General features: G+C 43.8%; 1 protein-coding gene across 2 annotated transcripts in view; it reads right to left on the reverse strand.

Annotated features, from left to right (window-relative positions):
- The window catches only part of SMYD1 (SET and MYND domain containing 1), a 54,064-nt gene that overhangs the window by 19,112 nt on the left and 8,205 nt on the right, over positions 1 to 26,747 (reverse strand). Inside the window, exons 2-6 of one of the 2 annotated variants that reach the window (XM_066377747.1) lie at positions 17,039 to 17,215; positions 13,264 to 13,477; positions 10,213 to 10,343; positions 7,242 to 7,280; positions 4,128 to 4,317 (exon numbers count right to left, since the gene is read on the reverse strand). In XM_066377747.1, coding sequence (XP_066233844.1) covers positions 4,128 to 4,317; positions 7,242 to 7,280; positions 10,213 to 10,343; positions 13,264 to 13,477; positions 17,039 to 17,215 — 751 coding nt within the window. The remainder of the gene's footprint in view (positions 1 to 4,127; positions 4,318 to 7,241; positions 7,281 to 10,212; positions 10,344 to 13,263; positions 13,478 to 17,038; positions 17,216 to 26,747) is intronic. The other variant, XM_066377748.1, reaches the window with a different exon arrangement.

The following is a 26,747-nucleotide window of genomic DNA, read 5'->3' on the forward strand; positions in this document are numbered from 1 at the left end:
CTAGATTATACTCTCTTCCTGCTACTCCAGTTCTCTCATCTCACCCTGTCCCCAGAGCCCCAGATGAATGGTTGTGAAACAGGTTTTCTATGTGGTCCCTTTAAGACAAATCCTGGGTCTGAGAAATCTGTCTCTTTCTCGCAAACAGTATCGTGGCTTGTTTTGCAGCTAAATACTGTTCGTACGCCTCTTCTAGGCTCTGGTGCTACAAGCTAGGGCTTCAGTCCTGGGGACCAGGACCCTCCTGTCTCCGGGAAACTTCCCTTCCACCATGCAAGTCCCTCCGGGTTGCCGCTCGCTCCCAGGAGCTAGGCAGCCCCCTCCACATTTCCACTTTTCCTACCAGTCTCAATGTGGCTTCTTCGATGATCTTTGGTTATAAATTCCTTTTGGTTTAGTCCAAAGTTGTTTTTTCCAGATGATTGTTCTTAAAATTAAGTTGTAATCCACTTTGGTTCTAGGAGGTGAAAGTTGGAATGTCCACCTACTCCATCATCATCTTGCTGCTTCTAGGAATGCTTCCTGAGGGTACTATTTTCTCTCCTGGTGTATGTGAGTATTGAATGCAGCTGGTCCTTTTTTTGGTATGGTTATATATTCAGGCTGGCTGGCTCTAAGGGTCAACCTTGATCATGTTTTTTACACACTATGCAATGTCTGTCCTGTTGGGCATATTTATTCTCCACAGTTTCTGGTGCATGCTAGACTCCTCCTTTGGGTGTGCTGCTTGTATAGGTAGCTGAATCTAGGGTTGGTGCTGTCTGCAACCCACTACCAGTTGTGTTGGTTCTAGATCTTTTTGGGTTGGCATCAGCTGTTGTTTGTAACCCGCTGTGGGCTACCTGTCTGCAGCTATTTATTTTTTCACTGTTTGTGTCTGCATTTTCTGTGCCTGGGTAGTGTGGGAAGGGCCAATACATGTATAAAAATCAGCTTCCTCTTGCTTAGAGATGACAGCAGTTTTGTAAAAGCCACAATCTCCATAAGATTTGTCTCCATGCCCTGGCTGGTTGGCTCAGTGGTAGAGCATCGGTCTGGCATGCAGGAGTCCCGGGTTCAATTCCCAGCCAGGGCACACAGGAGAAGCACACATCTGCTTCTCCACCCCTCCCCTTCTCCTTCCTCTCTGTCTCTCTCTTCCTCTCCCGCAGCCGAGGCTCCATTGGAGCAAAGTTGGCCTGGGTGCTGGGGATGGCTCTATGGCCTCTGCCTCAGGCACTAGAATGGCTCTGGTCGCAACAGAGCAATGCCCCAGATGAGCAGAGCATCTCCCCTTGGTGGGCATGCCGGGTGGATCCCAGTCGGGCACATGTGGGAGTCTGTCTGACTGCCTCTCCGTTTCCAACTTCAGAAAAATACAAAACAAAACAAAAGAAAACAAAAGATTTGTCTCCACTTTTCAGTTGCTCCACCCCCTCTTACAGCTGCCTGGCTTCCAACAGAGTCTTCTGTAGAAAGATTGTAGTGTGGGCTCAGACTGGCCTCACTGAACCAACCCCTCTACAGGTTTCAAGCTTGTTGGATTAGGGCAGCTGACATTGGGAATACAATGTTAGTGAGACCCTCTGCTTCAGCTGTCTTTTGGTCAAGAGATTAGTATGGGGACTGTGGCCCCTACTCCAGAGCCTAATCCCTCAGTGCCTACTGGATACTCAAATTTTATTTCTCTCCGACAAGGTGAGCATCAGGTTCAGATCGAGTGGGATTGACAGTCCCCTCTGCAGAAGTTCTTACAGCTGGTGAGACCCTGGTCTCAGGGAGGAAGACTGAGAGGGTCCTCTTCTGGGGCTGACTGTGCTCTCCTCCCCCCCCCAAGAAAGTGGCTAAGCCCAGCCCCTCAACCAGATCCAACAACAGGCTCACAGGGACCCACACTTTAAATGTCCATGCACCAAGCTCTCTCCCTTCCTCATATGGAATCTAGCCCATCAGGGCAGGATATCCAGCGCCCAGGCTGGCTTATTGTGAAGCTCCATCCTATCCAGTGCACATGAGCCTCTCTGCCCATGCCGATCACAGAGAGTGGAACTTGCCTCAGCTGGGCCAGGTGTGAGGAGCTCTTCCCTAGGATACCACTCTAGCAAGGGTTTTTAGGTCTTGAACCAATGCTCTCTGCAGTTGGCCACTGGATGTACCAGCCCTGGGCCTCCCTGGCAGGAACCCAGTGCAGACCAATGGGAGACATTGCCCATGTCTGGCCCCCAGCAACCTTCTTGGAGCTACGAGCAATCCAGAGTTTCTGGCTGCCTCTGCTGGCCTAGATGCTAGTGGAAATACCAAGCTGCACACCTAGGCTGGCTTTCACCCACACTGGGCCTAGGGGAAGGTCCTCTTAAAAGGCCAAGGTTCCTGAGTCCTGCCTCCTGCAGATGAGTTCCTCCCTCTGTCTCCTGGCTGCTTGTTGGGCTTGGCCACTAAAAAAAAAAACTCTAGTAGAGTCTAGAGCCTGCAGCAATTCAGGCAATAGGAAGGATGGTGGGTGTGGCTCTGCCCCTTGGCCCAAGTGTCAGTCTGTCCAGACTTTTTTTATAGACCTCAGTGGGTGTGGCCTATGAGACCCAGAGGTGTGGTCTTCCCACACTCTGAACAGTTTCTACTGAGCCTCCCATGAGGCAGAACCACCAGTCTTAGACTCAGGAGTGTGTGGGGGGAAAACTCTGGCCTCAACACCAGAAAACTGAGTCACTGATGTGACCTCTGCTTCCTGGCTTCTCAGAATGACCCAATCACCAGGACTGGGGTAGGAGGGACTCTTGAGGGCTGAGTCATTGCTTTTCCCAGGCTGATGCCACTCAGAGGAGACTGTTCCACCCAAGACAGATGATGACTGTAGTATTGGAGAATAATTCAGCACAGGGGTTCCAGTGGCTGTCCCCCACAGTGTCTCTCCCTGAGCCTCCAACTTTACACTCTCTTCATGCACTCTAGGCTTCTCAGCTCTCCCTTTACTGGAGCCCCGGGTAAGTGGCTGTAATTTTCTGCACTGTTCCTTTAAGACGGAGCCTGCATCTCCGAGAGTTCCATCTCTTTCTCACAGACAGAAACCTGGCTCTTTTCACTTCCAAATGCTATATTGATGTCTCTTTTAGGCTGTAGATCTCTAGGCTGGAGCTCCTGGCCTGGGGCTTAGGACCCACACCTCTCAGACAACCCTCCCCACAATAAGAGTCTCTTCGGACCCCATTGCTCCTAGGAGCAAGGCAGCCCTTTCCGCATCTCTGCCCTTCCTACCAATATTGGTGTGGCTTCTTCTGTGATCCTTATTTATAGACACCTTTTCGTTTAGTCCGAAGTTGGTTTTTCAAGATAATTGTTCTTAAATTAAGTTGTAATCCAATTTGGTCCTGGGAAGTGGCAGTTGGAACATCCACCTACTCCATTGCCATCTTGGAAAATCCTCTCTATTCTGTTTTATTTTCACTCAGTAGATTATGGATATTTTCATATATGTGTGTGTGTGTGTGTGTATCACCACATATAGTAGCTGTGGAATTTTTCACTGTTTGAAGCTAGAATATTTTATTTACCAGTTCTCTAGTCTAGTTTTTTTTTATTATTGAAAATTGAGCTCAGCAGCTTTATTTACATTTGGTGCTTACATTGTTGTATGGGAGAGCCTTCACTAAAATACCAAAAAGAAATGGGATGATGAGCATTTGCTCCCCAAAAAACAATCCTCCTTTTAGATGAAGATCAGGCTCTTTCCTCGGTCTCCCATCTGTCTTGACCCAATTTTGCATGTCCCTCTTGCAGCTATGAAAGGCCCCAGGCCAGGAAAGCTTGCAAAGGGGCAAGATGAAGACTAAAATGTACTGAGTGTCTACCCTATATGCCACACCCTTTACATATATTATTTTCTTTAGTACTCATAACAACCCCTTGTAGTGGTTGCCATCATTCCTATTTTACAAATGAGAAAACTGAGTAATGCTCCCAAACTCAAAAACCTAGCAAATAGTGGTACCTAAACACTAGTTGGGACCTACCAGCAGTGCTCTGTCCACCACCGCACACAGCCTTCCTAAGTGCAACGGGCTAGTCCTCTAGAAACTAATGCTGCGGAATCCATATATGCCTGGCTCCTGCAGAGGTGGCTTCAGCCACCCCTACCACAGGGCTGTGTGTACCTTTGGGTCGTCCTTCACCCCCAGGAAGAGGTCGTCCTTCAGCCCTTTCTGGCAGTGCTCACAGGTGCAGTCAAAGTAGTACTGCTTCTTCAGCTGCTTCTTGCGCTCTTCGCTGACATTAAGGAAGTCAATGTAGGACACTGTCAGCTCTTCTCCTTCGGAGATCTTGCCCAGGGCCCGGAGCTCGATTCTGGGCAAAGGGAAAGAGTAAATCAAACTCGTGGCATCAGAGTGGCATCTGTGCTCTTCAAGTTTCAAGGAGTTGAGTCTCAAAGGCAATGACTTCCACTAACTCTTGGGAAAACTCCCACTCCCTCCAAAAAGGGGAGATGGAACCTAACAGACAGTGTTCTGGATAATTCTGCTGTACTATTATAATAATCAAATCTTCTCCGTTCTGTAAATTGCTCTGAAATCCACTCAAGTAGATTACAGGTAGAGGACCAGTCTTGATATTAAAACCATACAAAGCTCCCATGCCCGCAATTACCCCTGTACATTCAGCTACAGATTGCTAATGAAGGAAGGGAGAAATGATAATGAGATGAAAACTCAAACAAGAGAAGACTCAATAGTCATTTCTGCTTAGTTTGAGGACTGCTTCCTCAGAAGCACACGCATTCAGTTACCCACTATCTTGGCCTAGTCTGTGTCTAACTATATGCCCTTCTCACCTCACCCCAGTGGTTCAGGCCTACATTGTGCAAGGAGACTTATTCAAGAGATCCTTGGCAGCAAACAATGGCTGGCTCTGTTAATCTGCTGCACTGTTCATTTTGTGTTTATCGAGGGACAGGGCTTTTTGGTTGAAGGTGGTTAGCAAGAGCAGATGGCATTTCAATCCCCTTCTAGCCTAGACCTGACCTTTCCAATTACCTACAGTACGACCCACTTTACCATGTAACCAATACAGAATGTGCTGAAGACAGAAGTGCACTACAGAACTGACACCCAGGTTGGCCAAACAAGCTGAGATCAGCCTGTGGACTTCTCTATCATGCACAAGGCCAGAAACTACAGAAAACAAGTGGTGAGCCCTGCAAGCTGGATCCAAAGCAATGCTCCTAAATCTCCCCAGGATTCTGGGGCCTCCCTACCCCGTGGGAAACCATCACCCAGAGAGTGAGTGGCAGGATGCAGAATCTGGGCAGAGCATCTGCAAAGAAGTCCTTGGTCATTTCTTTAACCTCCCAGGGAGGTTGTCAGACACTTGAGTGAAAGGCAGGACAAGATTTCAGCACCCCAGGAGGGTCCCATTCAAAGGCATCCCCCTTCCATGTGCTCTGAAGTAACATTTGAGCAAGTAGCTACTAAACAGCAGAGACATGTGTGTCCAGGTATCAGAGTTGACCACTTAAGGTTAAAAAGCCTTCTCCCAAAGTGGAGTCCACAGACATACCAAATAAATATGATAATATATATATAAACAACTCGTATGGCACCTGGAAAAAGCTAAGTTCTCATTCACCTTTTGTTCCTTCTTTTCTTTCTCCCCTCTCCCAATTTTTTGCACCAGCTGGTCCTGAAGTGATGAGAGAAAAGAGGGAGGAGGGAAGGGCCCAGGGATTCTACTCACAGCTCTGCTTGGAACCCTAATATGTCTGAGCTACAGGGAATCAACCTCCTCATTTCACAAATGAGGACACTGCTGCCCAGGGAGGTGACGTAACCTCCCCAAAGGTCCCACAGCACTTTGGCAACAGGGTCCGGGATAGACTCACATTGCCATTCATGCCTTTCTACATCATATGGGTCTAAGCCGATGATTTCAGTCTGCCTCCTGAGTCTGCGATGCATGGGAAGTGTGGTGTACCAAAGCCCTTTATTTTAGGACTCTACTAATGTCCTAAATAATCCCATGTAAGCAATATCTGAGCCAGTGTTGAGTGGGGATCTCTGGCGTCTGGTCCTGGTTGGGTAAGTAAGCATGCTAACCCCACCCACCCCTTTTACAGAGGCAGTTCACAATAGTAACATATCCCCATTCAACAGTGATTCAATGGCCACTGAGTTAGGATTTCCAGTAGCTTTACTTCTTATCATGGTTAAGCTGGCTCATACAAGGTCTCAGAGTATCTCAAATTATTTCAATAATATTAGAGAATTTTCAAAACCAAATTAAATTAATGTCATTTAAATATGAAAAATGCATATATGCATACCCCATTTACATAATTTGGAATTGGGGATCAGGGAATGAATAGTGACTACCACTGTATTCTGGACCCCAGATTCCTTCCATCCTTAATGTTCTGCAATTTTATAGTTCAGCCAATTGAGCCACAAGTAGGCAATTAATTTAAGTATTTCTTGTAGAAATTGGGAAGGTCCCTAGAGATGCTCTCATCTTGACCTTTGCTCTACCGATGTGGAACAAAATGCCCAGAAGATGATGTGAAGCATTCAAAGTCACATGCAATGCATGCCAACAGAGACTCAGGTGCATACACCTCTCCCCTCTGCATTCCCAAAGCCCAAACTCCCACACAGCATTTTGTTCTAAGTCAAAAGAGCATTTCAAGTATTTACAGCTTGAGAAAAAGACCCGTCTGGGGCCATTTGGTTGTAATTAAGAAAAGTCAAAAGTAAAATCTAACCTAACCCACTTATTCATAGTTGGCCAAAAGCAGTAAATAGAATACTATGAATAATAATTATCAAAATATCACAGATATGGGTGTGATTTTCAGAACCCAGTCTGGGTGAGCAGTTGAAGATTATAACACATAGTTCTTTAGTAGATCAGTGATATCAGTAGTCCTCATGTCATGGTAAACAGGGTTTAGAGGGACAACATGGGGTTTTGCCAAGATGACGGGAACCAGAAGGGACTGTCACACTTTAATATTGAAGGAACGTGAGAAGTAAGGAGTGAAAGAGGCAAAGAAAGAAAGCAATGTACCAAAAAGGCACGTTAGGTGATGGGCAGGTGAAAAACTAAATGATTAATTTAAATGCATTAAGAATACAGCATTCAAAAAAGACGAGACTCTGGGGTGCAGGCAGACGTTGCAGACAGCAGCCACGGGATCTTGGGAAGAGGTGGCCCCAGCAAACCAGGCAAGTGAGGGAGGTGGGTCAGAGGAGCAGGGAAGTTTGCCAGAACTGACCCACCTCATCTGGGTATGAAACATGGACTTCACTGCCTCATGACTGAAAGACAAAACAGACACCCAAACGGAAATCATTGCCAGTGACTGATCCTGCACAGCTAGCAAGACTGCCCAGAATTTCAAGTTATGCAATCAAAGCTTTGGCCAAAACAACAACTTCTACCCCAGCCCCTAGAGCTGGACTCACTGGAAAAGATGTAACCTAGTATAGTGAAAAGTTCACTGGATTTGAAATGAGTAGTTCTGAGTTCAAAAGTACATAGCCCTGGACAAGTGACTTCTCTTCCCCAGGCCTCAGTGTTCTCATCTATAACCTATCAATAAGATTTATAAGACAATGCATTTAAAAGTAGAATGCTAAAAAAAAAAAAGTATGGAAAGCTATTAATATCACTCTAACGAGCATCTTGGACAAAGACGTGTTGCGTCTTTTGATGTCTATCTCATGGAGAGTTTGAACTGTAAGTGGATACTGGTTAAGTCACACAGGTTATAGGTAAAAATTGTTGGGGTTAGAATTGGGGCCCTAACATCATGACCAGTATTCTTTCCACTATGGCAGGCAGTTAGACAGTGAGTGAAAAGTCACCTTCTCTTGCTCAGCAACCAAGAAGCCTGGGTAAAACGTGGCTGCTCAAAATCAGTGGATGCATAGAAGCCAGAGTGGACAGTGGAAATGATCTGAAAAAGGTTTCCCAGGTACCTGCTGATGTTATATGTAGCGAGTCACCATTGTATCCAGAAAAAACAGCCCAGCCTCATATGTGGCTGAACTTGATCCTCTCTACCAACCTGGCTAACCCTGGACAATATTCCTCCCCTCCAAGAGGATTCCATGAAGTCAAAGTCAAGGCCAGTGACCCCAAGAGGCTTAGGAAGAGAAACATAAACACTGTGGAAATGATAAGGGGACGTAAAAGTTAGAACTCTAGTCTCTAGTTCACTGATGTTTGTTTGAATGATGATTAACGCATTTCAGTTATAATTAATTAAGGAATAGAGAATCTTACTGAAGTGTCTTAGAATAGCCAATGTGTACATATACTTGTAATTGTAGGTAATAAGCTTTAAACAAAGAAAGCCCTTGCTCTGTGCCCTGTCCCTAGCTGTTAGAAAAAGAGGGAACTTGATTTGTGTGTTCGGGGTACAGGAGCTTTAAACTCCTGACTCATTAATTCTATAGTGTTTGCTTTGTATCCCTCTGGAAAAATAGAAATAGCTCCACAGGCGAGTTCCCAGGAACACAGGATGACCGGAATGCTGAAGATGAGAACAAAGATGCCCAGTTTATCTAAAGCTCCTCTGACACACAGAACCTGCTGGAGGACAGTCCTGTGCCCAGAGTTCCCGTTTCCTGCTCCCTCCTGCTGACTAACCAACATTTAGTAGGGAATCACTAATCTTCCCAAGATATTTATGGGCTGAGCAACTGAGATTGTTAAGACAGTTTTTTGGTTTTTTTGAATGTTAGTCCCCTGTCTTCTCAGAACTGCTGCAATATGAAATAAAGGACATTCTTATACCCACTCAGTCCTTGTCTCTAGTGAAATTGGCTGAAGGGCATATGGGCAACACAAATCCCAGCTTGTTCTGGCAACAAAAAGGTAATCATCTGGATCTAGATTCAAAATAAACTTCCCTGTCTTGAGTGACTTTCTCAAGTGCTTAAGGGCCTTGTGTCATGTGGACCCTTGCTTCCAAAAACAGGAAGGAAAAGGGAAATCAGAATCCCTGCTATATTGGGACTTAGGCTTGATTGTTGGCCAAGAACCAGAAACCATTGTCTTGGTTTCTAAGAAGTTTTGGCGGGGAAACCTGCTCATTATTGATGGCTCAGAGTCAAATTGTACATGTATAATAGCTTGGCTCTAAGAGCAAAAGCAATATTGCTCGGGCCTCACTTCCCTAAATCCCCCCAGCCTGATCCATGGACAACTGGGGCTCATCCTGTGTGCTGACTCTTCTCCGTTTGTGCCCCACCCCTAAATACCATTCTTTACCCTTCTGTCCCATCTGTGCTTTCTTGGAGTGGGGGAGGGTAGCTAACTGACCTCTGAGGATTTCATCACCTAATTTCCTTTGCCCTCTCACTTCTGGTTGGGGTTTGGTTAATGGGAGGAGATCAGAAGATGTATAAAGAGAGGTGACAGTGTTTAGTCTCCTGGATCTCTCTGCCTCACCATGGTTCCAAGAGCATCTGGTTTCTCTACAGGCAGAGTCAGGCTGTTGGGGGAGGGGGAGGAAAGGGTCTCCTATGGCCATGGCTCTCACCAACTACAAAAACAATACTTCTTCAATTGGCCCTTCTAGGTCTAGAGGTCATAATAGTTTTATGCTGTTGCTAGACCCTAGACACCTCACCATTCTTTGTTAGTTGCTTAAATGCTACCCACACTTCTATAAATTGTCCTTTTATTAAATTATTTTCAGGTAAATGATGAGTGTGCCTTCTGATTTTTGCTGAGACCTTGACTAATATATGCTTCTGCCAAGTATCTTTTCAGTTTATGATGTTTTGTAATGAGCTCTAGATAGGTAAACCAAGGCATTAAGTTTTAAAATAGTAATTAGAGGTTTATCTAACATATCTAAGTAATCTTAAGAAACAAAGCCTCTCTGGTCAAGACACATATGGGAGTTGATGCTTCTTGCTCCTCACCACTTCTCTCTCTCTCTCTCTCTCTCTTTCTCTCTTCTCTTTCTCTAAAAGTGAGTAAATAAAATCTTAAAAAATTATATATATATATGAAGAAAGAAACAAAGCCTCTGAAGTTAACCATGGGGAATTCTTTGCTATCCTCATTACCTCTCTCCCAGCCACAATTATTCTAGAATGAAATTTCTCTTTCTTTCTATTTGAAATTCATGCTAGCTCAGGTTCAACAGTTTACCTTTGGCTTAAGTCAAATGGAAAACACACCATAAGGTCTCCCCATCCCCATCACACCACCCACAGTGAAAGACATACTCACTTGCCATTGTTAAATATGACGGTACAGTTGGGCCAACAGTCGTGGTTCACCAGACCCAGGTTGGGGAAGATACCCACGCCCACTGCCTGCAGGCCTCTCTGGTCACTGAGTGTGAAACCATTGCAGTTAATCTACCCAGAGGAAAAGATGAAAGAGTCAGCTAAAAACACAGACTAGGGACAGAACACCATCCTAACTATTGTAAGCTTTTACAAAAATATATAAAAAACCTAGTCTCATCCTGGAAATGCTTAGAGATTCTGGAAGCAAAACAGTCTCCTAGTGTCTGTGTGATTCCAGATGACCCTCAGGATTAGTTCCATGGGGCCCTGGCTCAGTGGATAGAGCATCGGCCTGGCCTATCGACATCCTGGGATCAATTCCCAGTCAGAGCACACAGGAGAAGGAACTATTTGCTTTCCCCCTGATTCCTCTCTCCCTTCTCTTCCTCTTCCCCTCCTGCAGCCAGTGGCTCAGTTGGTTTGAGTGAGGCTCTGAGAACTGAGGATAGCTAAAAATAGCTCAGTACTTGAGCACTGGCCTCAGATGGAGTTGCCAGGTGAATCCTGGTCAGGGCGCATGTGGGTGTCTCACTATCTCCTCTTCTCTCACCTTAAAAAAAAAAGATTAGTTCCGTATGAGAGTCCCACATTTGCTAAAATGCAACACCATCTTGAAAGTTTTTGGTAGCTATATTCTAAAAAGGCCAAAGATGGAAATGTTGGTTCTGAAAGTCTCTCTCTTTCCTGTATCTGGGTCTCACACAAGTCTTCCCCAGAATCTATTTGGTTTGTCTCTCCAGGCACTACTCTGCCTTAATGGGTGTGTGTGTGTGTGGGTGTGTGTGTGTGTGTGTCCCCTGCTTTTTACTTTCTTTGCCTACCCACCTTCAGCTCCTATAGCTGCTCATAAGATAAAATTGACATCTCTTTTTTATTATTTGTGTCTGCTGGATATTTTATACTTGTTCACAATTTTAAACTCGGATGAGTGGACCATTTATCTCTGACCCCAAGGCAAATCAAGTTGGTTCTTACTTATATGGAACTTGGTTTATTTCCTTGTCCTTAAAAATAAGTAGTTCTTTATAGAAACAGATTCTAAATATCTGTTATCAGGACATGAAAATGTATAAGATAAATATAACCTAGAATACATTAACAAGTGCACAGAAATTTCTGCTTTATATATAAATAATATACATAAATACATAATTCAATACACATGTATATATGTATATTGATGTGTATAGCACATAGCTATTTGTTGTAGGTATTGGAGGACTGTCACTTTCTCCATTCAATCTCATTGGTCATTCAGCAAGTACGTGAGGCCTGTCAGTGCCACTTACAAGCTGTGTTACCTTAGTCAAATTTCTTCTCTGAGTCCCAGTTTTCCCATCTGTAGGTTGAGTAAGTTGGACTAAGTGGTCTCTATGGGCTGGAACATTCTACACTTTGGTTATTATGCCATCCTGTGGCTGTTGTCCCCAGGTCACCTTGGATATACCCACAGTGGGTCTATGATACCCATTTACCCCAAGCTTGTTGAGCCTAACTGCTAAGAGTAGCAACTGGCACAAAGCAGACTGCTTCTAGCCCTTCCATGGTCTTTGGAAGTCACATAACCTCTCTGGGCCTAGCCTTTCTATTTATAATATAGGAATGTTAGCCCTGGCCAAGTAGCTCAGTTGGTTAGAGAGTCATTCCGATACACCAAGGTTTCAGGTTCGATCCTTGGTCAGGGCACATATAAGAATCAAACAATGAATGCATAAATAAGTGAAACAACAAATTAATTTCTCTCTCTCTTTTCCTTTCAATCTCTAAAATTAATAAATAAAAATTAAACTAGAAATGTCCAAAGCATGAGCTTCACCTTGTGTTGTAAAGATTGCATAAAATAATACATGTGAAGCTGTGATGTTTAATTTTATGTCAGCTTGGCTGAGCTGCAATGCCCACATATTTTGTCAAACATTATTCTGTATGTTTCTGTGAAGGTGTTTTTTAAATAGATTAGCCTTTAAATTGGTAGATTTTGAGTAAAGCAAATTAGCCTGCACAATGTAGGCGACCTCTTGCATTTATTTAGTAGAACAAAGACTGACTTCCCCAGAGCAAGAAGGAATTCTGCCAGGAGTCAGCCTTTGGACTTGAACTGCAACTCTTTTTTGAGTGTCTTGCCTGCTGATGTGTCAGAAGATTTTGAATTAACCGGCCTCCACAATCTCAAGAGCTAATCATTAAAATAAATGTCCTTCTCCCTTGTTGTGAGATAGATGATAGATAGATTGATGATAGATAGATGATAGATAGATAGATAGATAGATGATAGATAGATAGATAGATAGATAGATAGATAGATAGATAGATAGATAGATAGATAGATAGATCTGTATCTCTGAAGAACTTTATTATAGAAGCATTGGCGCAAGGTAAGGACTCAAGAGATGTTGGTTGTGACCATGCTGTTGTTGTTATTACAATAACCCTCCTCTTCGGCATTTCACCAACACCCCAGATGGTACTGGGCCTGCCAGATAGAAGACATCCACTCCCACAGCCCCAGGCCTGCTGATCCTCAGGCTGCCACCCCCACTTCCTGCACTTTCTAGGTTGCAAGAGGCCTGGCTTTTTGCTCCAAGGAAAGACCCTCTCCTCTCTGGCTTCCATTCCCACTACTCAGGCTCCCAGTTATCCTGCCCATCAGATCTGGGAAAAAGAAGGACCTTATTTTCAAAGTGACTAGTAAGCCAGAAAGGATAGTAATTGGGTCTTTGTTTTCAATATGGGAGGAAGAAAATACAGGATGTACAATAAACAAGACGTAAAATACCGTCCAAATCTACCATTCAGAGATAACAGTTTGTGCAGGAATGACCTCAGAGTAAGCAAGCCCAGAAAGACAGAGGACAGGATGACAGTTGTCCACTTTAGGGCACTGTCTCCCTCCAGTTCTTCTCTTGGCCCCTCCTCCCCACTCTGGCCTGGCAGCATCCGAACACTTTTTTGTTGGACAGTCCTACCCCCACTTTACAAGAAACCATACCACACCAAAGATGTGCGAGATGTACTGCATGCTGAACTGCTGGCTCTGGGGCAGCCAGTACTGCAGGAAAGTGTCCACATCCACCCACAGCTGCTTCTGCTCCTCCTCCTCGAAGTTCTCCACATGGTTCTGCAGCTCGTCCACAGAGACCAGGCAGCCTTCTGTAAGCCCAGTGCCCTCTCTCTCCACCCGCCACATGATGCGTGCAGCCAGCCTGTGGAGAGAGGCAGTGTTAGAGAGACCCCACTGTATTCATTCATTCAACAAACACTTACTGAATATTGGGGCAGTGTCAGACCCCAGATACAGCTCTTGAACTGGACAGGATTTCTTCTATCATGATGTTTCTTATAGTAGGGGAGACAAAAGTTTAAAAGATCATTTAAACTAGTGTTAAATACTATGCAAGAAAATCAGTGGTCGGCAAACTCATCAATCTCAGAGCCAAATATCAACAGTACAACGATTTAAATTTCTTTTGAGAGCCAAATTTTTTAAACTTAAACTATATAGGTAGGTACATTCCTTATCGAGGTAGCGCCCACACGTGGTATTTTGTGGAAGAGCCACACTCAAAGGGCCAAAGAGCCGCAGATAGCTCGCAAGCCGCAGTTTGCCGACCAGCGGACTAGGATAACAAGATAAAAAGTGGCAGGAAGTGGAGGGAGAGCCACGGGGATCAGGGGAGGCAGCATGGGGGAGATACCCTCAAGCTGAAAGTAGAATAACCAGCAGCCAGCAGATGGGAAAAGAGCAGCAAGCACAAAGGCTCTGAAGAAGGAATGAGCTCAGCATGAAAGAGAAACAGTGAGAAGACCAAGGGGCCAGAGCACAGGGAGTGAGGCGAGGGAGGCAAATAAAGATGGAGAAGTGGGCAGAAGACAGGTCATGTGGGTTATGACCATGAAACAGATCTGCAGACACCATGAATTATGGCAGCCTGGGTCTGTCCTGGTAGTATGGCTAACTGAGATGAGTACTAGAGAAGGCGTCTGATGACCTGGGCTCAAGTCAGTTTCCCTTCTTACTGTGTGACCCTGGGCAAGTCATTTGACCTCCATGAACTTAGCTAATGACCAGTAAAATGAGGATAATATATATTCCCTGCCATGATAACCTCCAGAGGTATTTGGAAGACAAAAGGAGGTAATGGATGTCCACATCATGTGTGAACTTATATTCTCAATGATTAGATAAAGCAAAGGTGAAGAAGACAATGTAGGTGGAAAAACAACATAAGCAAAGGCCTGATGCAGCCACGAGCGTGGTGTGAGCAGGAAGCAGCAGAGGTCTGACCTGGCTGGAGCAGAGGGCTCAGGAAAGCACAAGTTTTGAGTGTAAGACAGAGGGGTGTACTTATTCCTGAGGGCAGAGTGGGTTTCCTGTTAACTATGAAGTGGTGCATATCCACAAGATGAAGCCTGTAACCAAGGGGCACTTTGGAAATTCTCTGCCATTCACTGGCTACAGCTGGCCAGGCACCAGGGAGGGACTGGTGGCCTAGAGCAGACCCTGTCTCTGAAAAGGAATCGCCTTGGCAAAGCACAGCCCTTTTCTCCTCTCATTTGGGTCACAGAGTTATTTCTGCAGAGATGTCCTGCTAGGGACCCTAGGTGCCTGAGAACCAGGATGTCCCCACATGAAGCCCAGATGAAACTGGGGAAAATAAGACTCAGGCCTGATCAGGTGGTGGTGTGATGGATAGAGTATTGACCTGGGATGCTGAGGACCCAGGTTCAAAACCCCAAGGTTACTGGCTTGAGTGCAGGCTCACCAGCTTGAGCGAGGGGTTGCTGCCTTGAGCATGGGATCATAGAGATGACCCCATGGTTGGTGGCTTGAAGTCCAAGGTCTCTAGCTTAGGTCCAAGGTCACTGGCTTGAGCAAGGGGTCACTGGCTCGGCTGGAGCCCCCTGGTCAAGGCACATATGAGAAAGCAGTCAATGAACAACTAAGGTGCCACAATTATGAATTGATCCTTCTCATCTCTTTCCCTTCCTGTCTGTTTCTTTTTCTCTCACTAGAAAATAATAATAATAATAATAATAATAATAATAATAATAATACTCAGGCTGGGTTATCTGTTACCTCCAAATATTAGGAAGAATGTCACAAAGCTCAAAGAGTACAGACTAATGACTGACAGATTTCAACCCAGTATCAGAAGAAATTACCAACTAGGACTGCAGCTGGAAGGTGAAACGTCCTCATCACAGGAAGTAATATTTGCTTTGGGCCTTAAATACTAAATAAGGCATCAAAGAGATACCTGCACCCTCATGTTCACTGAAGCATTATTCATAGCAGCCAAGACATGGAAACAACCTAAGGGCCGTCAATAGATGAATGGGGAAAGATGTGTTACTTCATATATTCAATCATGAGAAAGAAGAAAATTCTGCTATTTGGCACAGCATGGATGGACTTAGAGGGCATTATGCTAAATGAAAAGGCCAGACAGAAAGGTAAGTGCACAGTATCACTTATATGTGGAATCTTTAAAAAAAATGTCAAACTTACAGAATCAGAGAATAGAAAAGTGTTTTTCAGGGACTGGTGGTTGAGGGAAATGTAAAGAAGTTGGAAAAAGGTTACAGACTTTCAGTTAGAAGATAAATAAGCTCTGAGAATCTAATGTAAAACATGATGGCTATATTGATAACACTGTGTTTTATAACAGAAATTTTCCAAGAGAGTATTTAATGTTTTTACACACACACAAAAGATAAATATGTGAGGTGATGGATGTGTTAGTTAACTAGAGGGGGAAATCCTTTCACAATGTACATGTGTATCAAATTACCATGAGGCACACTTTAAATATCTTACAATTTTATGTCAATTTTACCTCAGTAAAACACATATCAAAAGTTAGTGACCAATTCTCTGTGAATGAAAGTATTGCAGATTATTAAAAAATAAATACATATGTACATACATGCATACAATTGCATATGAATTACAAAAAAAACAAAAGAAGTAGGATTTCAACAGATGGAACTCAGGGGGATAGGGAGGCTGGCTGAGCCATTTCATTTGGCAGTTTCCTAAATTTACAAGCACAGGATGATCCTAGTCTGTATTTTAACTTCACATCCTACACACATGGAGAAAATGACCCCGACTTCACCTTTCCCATCTCCTCTGCTCTCTCTGCCAGCTTCCTGAGCCCCTACCTGCAGCCTAGCGTCAGGCCCTGCCCTGGTGGAGTCCAGGACTTGGGAGCTCTTGAACTGGGACTGTTGGGTATTAACCCTGAGATTTCTGGTGATGGCCACCAGGGGGAGGCCACTGTTGCAAATACAAGTGCCGTTCAGGTGGAAAGGGTGCAGAGGACTCACGGACTGTGGGTACTTGAGAAGCTCAGTGTTTTGTAAATGGGGCAGATGCTATTGAGCTCTCACTCATTTTGCCAAATTTTCAGGGTTTTTTTTTTTTTCAAAAGAGGACAAAACCCCTATTTTTTTAATGTGAAATTTTCCAATTTTTTAACATTGGCAGATTGATGTTTTTAAATAAAATATTAAGGAATCATACAGAATGAGTCTGTAGCCAGCTCCAGCCGGTGTGTACAGTTGGGAACCACTAACCTGTTCTCCCTCTTAGACAGTCTCCCAGATCTAAAGGGAATTCAAAGAAGTGCCTATACTCACTCTCTTTGAGGCTGTCCTGATTTGCATTTAGCCCAGCTTCCTAGGGCCAGAAATTCTGTCACTGGCACCACCCCCACCTGACATTTGGGACTCCAAGACTTCATCCATGGCCCCGCTCTGACCTGATGTTTTCATTGGGTACCTTCCCATATCTCTTGATTGCCAAACACTCATTCTTGTGGTTCAGCCAAGCATCCTTCTGGCAGGTGCGGTCACAATAACGGGCAAACTTGCACTGCCCACAGTGATGGAGCTTCTCCTGCCTCTTGAAGCAGGTGTGGCACACAAAGTTAACGAGGCTGGAAGTAGAGGGAGAAAACGTGATTGAGTTTGAGGGCATGATGGAAAAGGGACCGCACTGGCCATTGAAAGACCGATGTTTGGGTACTGGGTCAGTGCGCCATCCTTGTGTTTCTAAGTTTCAAACTCTCACTTTTCAAAATAAGGGGCCTGGGCTCCCAAAGTCCCCTTTTGGGTGTAACTGTTCTTTTAGCAGATATGTTAAAGTGAACCAAATGGGAACACAATTAACCTCTGCATGTACACCTTTCAGTCTCGTTCAGCAAATACAGGTCTATGACCTGAGGGCAACAGGGTTACCACAAGTTGCCAGAGGAACAGTTGAACTCACAACCATCGTGAAGCATGGGAAGCGTGGTGATAGGGGAGGCACGAGGTGTTCCTGGAACACACTGTGGAAGACACTTAAGGAACCGGGAAGTCTTCCAGGCCAAGAGAGCAAGTGGAAATCCCTCATGGTCCCGTTGCCCAAAGTCACAGCTTAGTGGCACCATGGCATTAGGAGGGCATTCTGTGTGACTTGTCCTTCTTATGTTGAAATGTACTGTCCCTTTCCAAAAGAATAAAAAATCATAACTATCGGCCCTGACCAGTTGGCTCAGTGGCAAAGTGCTGGCCCAGTGTGTATGGAAGTCCTGGGTTTGATTCCTGGCCAGGCCACACAGGAGAAACACCCATCTGTTTCTCCACCCTTCCCCCTCTCCTTCCTCTCTGTCTCTCTCTTCTCCTCCTGCAGCCAAGGCTCCATTGGAGCAAAATTTGGCCCAGGCGCTGAGGACGGCTCCATGGCCTCCACTTCAGGTGCTGGAATGGCTCCAGTTGCAACAGAGCAATGCCCCAGATGGGCAGAGCATCACCCCTGGTGGGCAGGCTGGATGGATCCCGGTCGGGCGCATGTGTGAGTCCTGTCTGTCTGCCTCCCTGCTTCTCACTTCAGAAAAAAAAAAATCATAACTATTCACAATATAATGTGATATGAAACATAATATATTTTACACAAAATGAGGTCTACACATATGTTATAGTTCTGTGCTTTGCAAAGTTAAGAATTACAAGGTAACTGATGCCACTGATGTTATCTGATGTAATGCCTGGCTTGGAGAGTGGAAGTAATGCAGAAGAACCATGCGTGCCTGTTTGGTGGGTGAGGGAGAGAGGTGTAGGAAGATGAGGCCCCTGATCCCCGGCTTCCAGGTGCCCAGTGTTCCTGTCTCCCCATGTTAAAGCCGTGATTCAAACAGACAAGATTATGAAGGAAATGTTTCAAGACATAACCTAACACCCAGAATGAGTGAAATCTGGTGTGATGCACAATATCTTTAGGCCCCAACTGCATGCTCCTGCAATGTGGGAAAGAGAAGTCCGCTGAGGCAGAGAAGGGATGAGAAGGAGTTCGGTGATATGTGGGGAAGTGTTGAGCTGCCTGGGAGAAAGTGGGTATGCAGGCTCAGGTGGAACTAACAGTCTAAGAAGGGATCTCAGAAGTATGAGAAAACAAGGGTTTTGCAGCATCCAAGAAAAGCTAGTTGATTGCTGCCGACTTTCTCCTTGTGTTATGCTTGAGTCTGTCTTCCAGAAAAACATACTCCTAAAACGTAATCTGGCCCTCTGGATCCTTGTCTAATGGAACAAGCCAGGTCAGGTCAGCCCCTCAAGAATTTGAAGACCAATGCCATGTTTACTCTTTCTTCCTTTCTTCAAGTTGAATACTCCCAACTCCTTCAACAGTTCCTCATACAAGTTTCTGGAAATCTCAGTGTTCTGTTGTTCTCTAATGTGCCCACAGCACGTCGCTGTCGCCAAAGGAAAGTGAGAATAGCAGGGCAATCAAGCAAGACCCAACATTAAGGTCCCAGGCTCAAGGACCAGCCCACAGGCTAGTCCCAGTAGTTCCAACATCAGCCTCAAGAGATGGAGAGACCGGAACAGAACCATGCTAAGGGCATGGCATGAGCTACTGCTCAAAGCTAAATCCTGGGCTTTCTGGAGTCTGGGCAGTTTTCAGCCTCTGGGTGGTCAGTCAACACACTGCCATGTTCTCATCTGCTATGAGGCCCATTGTTAGTAATTTGTTAATAAGCATACAGTACTCAAGAGCATCAAAGGTTAGTGCTTATTTATAAGTTAGAGCACACTGAAGGTTATTCCCATAATAATGTCTTTTTTACTTCTTTGCATTCCTTAAGCTTTCTAAATAAAAAAAAAAGAAGAGAATTACACTGGCACACTTAGTGAGTCACATAGAATCCACAGCCGATCATAACTAAGCCATAACTAGGTACCCTGCTTGAGAAGGTCATTGTCATGAATACTCAGCAGAACAGAATACAGGGGACTCCCATGGGACCCTGACCATTCAGTGGAATCTCCAAACGCCTGGAGAAAGGAAGGTATGAATTTCTCACCTCTGTCTCAAGTCAGGACTGCATTCTCTGGAAGGAACCTGAAGTTCATTAGCAGGGACTAGGTTGCTAAAAAAAAAACCCAGGTAATTTGGATCCCAAGGAAGCTCCAAATCTTAGCCACTCGAGGGTGGGGCCCTGAGTCACAACACTAAATTACATTGCCTAGGACAGAGCATAGTATCCAAGTGTGAAGCTATTCACACTTCCTGTCCCTCTGGACATTTTAATTTCATTAGCTTCTTTAGCAAAAAATTCACATTTATCTAAGGTCAAATTACAAATATAGCCACTAAAGCCTCCTGAGTTTTCTCAAAGGTGCTGCTGCCAAGTTAGAGCTTCCCCTGCTTGTCCATTTGTTATTGTCTTCTTAAAACAACTTTATTGAAATATAATTGACATCTGTAAACTGCCATATTAAAAATGTGCAATATGATAGGTTCTGACATATACATATATCCATAAAACCATCTCCACAGTCAAGATAGTAAATATATCCATCACCTCCCAATATTTTCTCATGACGCTGAACTTTTTTAACCTGAAGTGGGGCCTTCACCTTCATCTCTGTTTGCTTTCAGTGTAGCATTCCACTGGCCAGATCATTTTGAATTTTTATTCTGTCATCATAATATCACTATGCTAAGATTTGAGTCATCTGCAAATCAGAGAGCATGTCTTAGGTTGGGAAGGGAAAGGAGGAGCAGATGTCCACCTCTGGAGTATAAGCACTCAGACCAGGAATACAGACAAAGGTGAAAGGAAGGAAGGACAGCCAGGGAACGGGCTGGAGAGGAAGAGTTGGGGCAAGCACAATCACGCTGGCCGTCACTCGGAACTCCATGCTGTCTGAAACATGGCACCCAGCAGAGAAAAACCCCACACCGGCACTGCTCTAATATTTAATATCCACAGTGATATTTTTAGAAGAGTCTCATATAATATTTTCATATTTTTCATATACATATATATTCATAGTCACAAATGTACTTCATGTATAAACTTAAATTTGTAGCTACCAAATATATAAATTACACTTCACAGTTCTCACTCTGTTGCACTGTTTTAAATAGATGCTAATAAAAACTCCAGGTGGTCACTGAGAACAACAGAATTTCTGCTTCTTTATCTTTACAATCACTGCTAATTTCTAACCTACTTAAGCTGCAGGGAGAAGTAGTGTCTCAGGCATTGAAGATGTTGCTGTGGCCAATGTAAGCTTTAAAATGAGCTAATTTGAAGTTAATGCAACAGCAATCATTTAGAACCAAGACCAATATAGATTTTTTCCCCCAAGAAAGAGTAGTTTATCCCTGACATTGTTTAGAATTGCTGGCACAAAGTGATAGTTTAAAAAGATCGACTTTTACTAGTTTTTACATTCTGTGCAGACAATGCCCCTTATTGCCTGCAGTGGGAATGGACCTCTGGAACTGCCTTCTCTTTGGTTGGCACTGCCTGTGAGTCTCCTCAGGGCAATTTCTTAGCCTGGCACAAAGGAGAGAATATATGCACCCAGGCACTTGCCTCCAGGAGCCCATGAACTGACTTAAAACACTTCTAAGTGCACCCAGGGCTTGATTATAGAACAATCTATCTGCCATGAACTACAGTTATGTCTATAAGAAATTCCAGTGGAATTGTCCCTCATGTTCTCAAAGTTGCTAAATGACCACTTTGACCATGAGAAAGCTGGAAACACAGCCCTGAAGTGATGCAGTATAAACTGCATCCCAACCTGGGTAATAGACCCTTACAATCATGTATATGACCACTTATCATGTCTTGAATCAATTCAACCATCAGTTCATATTAGCTCATCTTTACAATCAATTTGCTATAATAAACTTTTCAGAAAAAGAAAATGTTATCAATTTGAAACGATTCTTTTTCTCATGGTGAACTCATAGTGTTAACTACCAAACTTTTTCTACAGGCTCACAAACCTGTTCTAGAATCCACTCCACAATTTTTCTAGGGCCTAGAATCAAGTTTTCAAAGTTGGTGAAACCCGCAAGCATTGTGAGTAATCTCCTAATTTAGATTTCCTTAGAATGAGGCTGACCTTTCTCTCCATTACCTCATTAAGGCTTATCTGAGAAGACAGAAAAGGAAAGGTTAATGCAGAACAAGGCTTCTCAAACTTTAGTGGGCATCACATCACCGGAGATCTTGTTAAAAATCAGGTTCTACCTGACCAGGCGGTGATGCAGTGGATAGAGTTTCTAACTGGGATGCAGAGGACCCAGGTTCAAACCTTGAAGTCTCTGGCTTGAGTGCGAGCTCACCAGCTTGAGCCCAAAGGTCACTAGCTTGAAGCCCAAGGTCGCTGACTTGAGCAAGGGGTCACTCACTCTGCTGTAGCCCCACACACACATCAAGGCATATGTGAGAAAGCAATCAATGAACAACTAAGGTGCCACAATGAAGAATTGATGCTTCTCATCTCTCTCCCTTCCTGTCTGTCTGTCCCTATCTGTCCTTCTCTGTCTCTGTCATAGAAAAAGAAAAAAGTCAGACCCGGAGTCAGCCAGAGCTGGGTTAACTCCTGATTCTGGTATCTACTGGCTGTGTGACCTCAAGCAAGTACTCTAACCTCTCTGAGCCTTGGTTTCTTTACATGAAAATGGGACTAGCAATGCCTAGATCTAGTGATTTCTTAATCTAATGACTATTAGTTTTTAAAGAAACATACAATTTTTAAAATTCAAACAAAAAGAAAATTACAAAGAAATTCTAAAATCCCACCACTCCTGAAGTGATTTTGAGGGTAAAATGAAATAACGAATAAAATACTCAGAGCCTGACACAGGATGAGTGCTTAGAAGATGTCAGCCTGGTCTGCCCATCCATCTGGCACATGGACATTGGGCCACATGGTAACTGGGCTTCTGCTCTCCTCCAGCATTTAGTACTTCTCAAGCTGCTGTCAGAGAGGAAGATCTCCTGGCTAAAGGAGAATCCCTTTAGAGAGAAAGGATACTTACCGGACAGAAATACATCTCCTTCTTTCCGCCTGAGAGAGAAAATCCAAAGGACATGAATTCCTAAAATAGCTCCAGACGGTGTAGCTGGCTGAACTCCAGCAAGCCTCTCAACTCTCAGTCTCATTTTTCCAGTCTCCACAATATTCCCATTTACACAACATTTTGCAAAGATGTTTATAGCAATTCTCTTTTGTTAAACCTTCACAAGAACCCTTTAGAGTCCCCACAGGGATGTTATTCTCACAAGGGTCTCTGAGGCCCGACACTGCTCCCAGAACAGAGGGCTAAGGAACCATCAAGCCCACCTGGTTTGCTTGCAGCCCTGAGCATACTTGCCCCAGCCAGCAGGTCCCCACTCACTCTTTGCTCTGTAGATGCTGGATTATGTCATCTGTCAGAGTCAAGAGGGATAGAGGGGCAGCTGCTGCTCAGCTCCTTGTATGGAAATAATCAATTACTGGACAGATAAACCCAAAGAAAAGGTGCCTGCAAGTTGATAGATCCCTCTGGCCAGAGGGAACTGGACCATCAGTTCTGGCTTTCTGAGCTGCTTACAAACCCTCAGCTGGCCGGTAGGACTCCCTTCAACAGTTATGTCTTAAAGACATTCCATCCCTCAAGTACCCAGAGGACTTACAACATTTTAAATTCCTTCTCTGCTTTCTTCCTTGTCCCTTCCACTCTTCCTTCCTTTCATGATATGTATTTGGTTATCTATTAGGTACTGTGCATCTAGCTAGGTGAGAGAGAGCCTTAAAGATCAACAAAACACAAACCTTGCCTTTGAACAGTCCCCAGGCTGGGCCGGGACATAAACACATGTAAGCAAGATGAGCATGCCGTCCAGGGGTACTGGTAACTTGCTGTAGGGTCAAGGAAGACCTGCCTCCCACTGAGGAATCTGGGAAAGCAGTCCCCCCAGGTGTGTGGGGGGGAAACGATCTGATCCTTTGAAGCTGGGCTGAGTTTGTTTGTTGGACACTTAGGTTGATTCCATATCTTGGTATTGTACATAATGCTGCAATAAACATAGGGGTGCATATGTTTTTTACAATTAGTGTTTTCTATTTCTTTGGGTAAATACCCAAAAGTGGGATTGCTGGTCATATGATAGTTTTATTTTTAAGTTTGTAAGGAACCCCAATATGTTTTTAATGGTGCCTGCACCAATTTACAAACCCACCAACAGTGCACTACAGTTCTCTTTTTCCCACATCCTCACCAGCACTTGTTGTTTGTTGATTTATTGATAATACCCATTCTGAGAAGTGTGAGATAAATATCTCATTGTGGTTTTAATTTGCACTTCTCTGATGATTGGCGATGCTGATTATCTTTTCATATGCCTATTGGCTATTTGTATGTCTTCTTTGGAGAAATGTCTATTCAGGTCCTTTGCCCATTTTTTAATTCAATTGTTTGGGAGTTTTTGGTGTTAAGTTGTATGAATTCTTTCTATATCTTGAATATTAACTCCTTATCGTATGTATCATTAGTGAATATCTTGTTCCACTCAGTAGACTATCCTTTTTGTTTTGTTGATTGTTACCTTTGCTGTCCAGAAGTTTTTAGTCTGATGTATGTTCATTTGTTCACTTTTTGTTTTTGTTTTCCTTGCAAGGAAAAAAAATGGATAGAGAAATAGCAAAAAAAATTATTAACAGCAATGTCAAAAAATTTACTGCCTATGTTTTTTCTAGGAGTTTTATGATTTTGGGTCTTTAATAAATTCTTAGTTATTCTTTAATCAGTTTTGAGTTTATTCTTGTATATGGTATAAGGAAATGGTCTAGTTTCGGGGGTTATTTTATATTTTTTTAGTGAGAGAGAGACAGAAAGGGAGAGAGGTGAGAAACATAAACTTGTAAGTGTGGCACTTTAGTTGGTTATTGATTGCTTCTCATATATGCCTTGACCTGGGGGCGCAAGCTGAGCCAGGGACCCCTTACTCAGCCAACAACCTTGGGCTCATCAAGCCAGTGACCATAGGATCACATTGATGATCCCACTCAAGCCAGCGACCCAGTGCTAAAGTTAGCGAACCTCTGCTCAAGCCAAATGATCCTGCATTCAAGATGGCAACCTCGAAGTTTTGAACCTGGAGCCTCAGCATCCCAGGTCTATGCTCTATTCACTGAGCCACCACTGGTCAGGCTTTTGCTTCTTTTTTCCCCCTTTAATTATTTATTTTTAAGACTCTGACCAGTTTTTCCTACTTATTGAAGACACTATAACTTCTCCATTGTATATTCTTGGCTCCTTTTATGTAGATTAATTGACCATAAAAGTAGGGGTTAAATTCTCTTTTATGTTTCCTCACCTATGTGTCTATTTTTATCCTGGTACTATACTTTTTTTGGAAACGGGGAGAGACAGTCAGACAGACTCCCGCATGCGCCCGACCGGGATCCACCCGGCACGCCCACCAGGGGCGATGCTCTGCCCACCAGGGGGCGATGCTCTGCCACTCCGGGGCGTCGCTCTGCCGCGACCAGAGCCACTCTAGCGCCTGGGGCAGAGGCCAAGGAGCCATCCCCAGCGCCCGGGCCATCCCCGCTCCAATGGAGCCTTGGCTGTGGGAGGGGAAGAGAGAGACAGAGAGGAAGGGGGGGGAAGGTGGAGAAGCAAATGGGCGCCTCTCCTATGTGCCCTGGCCGGGAATAGAACCCGGGTTCCCCGCACGCCAGGCCTACGCTCTACTGCTGAGCCAACCGGCCAGGGCCTGTTTTTGATCATTATAGCTTTGTAGTATAATTTGAAATCAGGGAGCGTGATATTTCCAATTTTGTTTTTTTTTTCTCAAGATTGTTTTGATTGTTCAGGTTCTTTTGTGATTCTATATAAATTTAGGGTTATTTGTTTTAGTTCTGAGAAGCTGCTTATTTATTTTTAAAATCTGTTTTATCAAAATATCAATTCATAAGATTTTCTCTGCCACAGCTCACATGCTGAGGTTCATACAACACACTCAAACCTGTGATTCATTTCTCACACTTTCACTGCAACCAGACCCCACTTCTCATGCTCAAAACACATCTTCAGATGCAACTGAGTGAAGATAACAATGTTATGTGGCCACAGTTGGCATTTGATCTAATCTATGCTTAAAAGAAAATTATTCTCAAACTTCGGCATTTAAGGATTATTTAAAAAATTCAGCAATACAGTTTATAACAGGTCATGTGACATGTCAGTATGTCTTACCTTCACAGCTACAAGTGCCAAATTAAGGACATAGTTCTAAATCTACTATGGTTATCCTCAGAAAGTACAAACATTTAATGTTATAACCTGAATACTTTAACAGTTATTCATTCATTTTCTGAACTAACTGTACAGGAATATCTCCAATCCTTTTATTAAATTATTTCCATTTATAGTATCATTTGTCTTCTACCAGCCATCCACCAGCTGCAACCAGATTAAAGGCCACATGAGTGTTTGTGCATATGCCATGGCTAATCCTGGTGTTCCCACAGGCCCACAGAGAGTTAGTTACACTGGCTAAAAGCCCATCTGTTTTCACTGGTCCTGAAGAAGCTCATAACTGGTTTGATTTTCCAAAAAGGCCTGCTGACAGTATTTTCTTTTAAACTACTTTTTTTCATGTTCTCATCTTTGTTTTTCTCTACACATATACACATTTCTATAATCTCCTGGGCACCTTCAACTCCTTAAACAGAATCATTTGGTAGCTGGTTTAATTTTTTCCTAAGGAACTTTAAAAAAAAAAATCAGTCCTTCCTCGCTCCTTCTGTACTTTTTTTTCTTAATATCTTTTGTGATAAATTAGATTAACCGCAGGAAGTTAATATTATTGGTTGTGATAGGCTGAATAGCACTTTCACTTCCAAAAATGTCAGTGTCCTAATCCCTGGAAACTGCAAATATGTTATCTTTTATGGCAAAAGGGATTTTGAAGATGTGATTAAGATTAAGGTCCTTCATGAACAGACACTTCTCCCAGGAAGAAATACAAATGGCCAACAGATATATGAAAAGATGCTCATCTTCATTAGTTATTAGAGAAATGCAAATCAAAAACTACAATGTGATACCACCTCACATCTGTTAGATTAGCTATTATCAACAAGACAGGTAATAGCAAATGTTGGAGAGGCTGCAGAGAAAAAGGAACCCTC

The sequence above is a fragment of the Saccopteryx leptura genome, chromosome 3, assembly GCF_036850995.1.
Source record: "Saccopteryx leptura isolate mSacLep1 chromosome 3, mSacLep1_pri_phased_curated, whole genome shotgun sequence".
NCBI classification, from domain to species: Eukaryota; Metazoa; Chordata; class Mammalia; order Chiroptera; family Emballonuridae; genus Saccopteryx; species Saccopteryx leptura.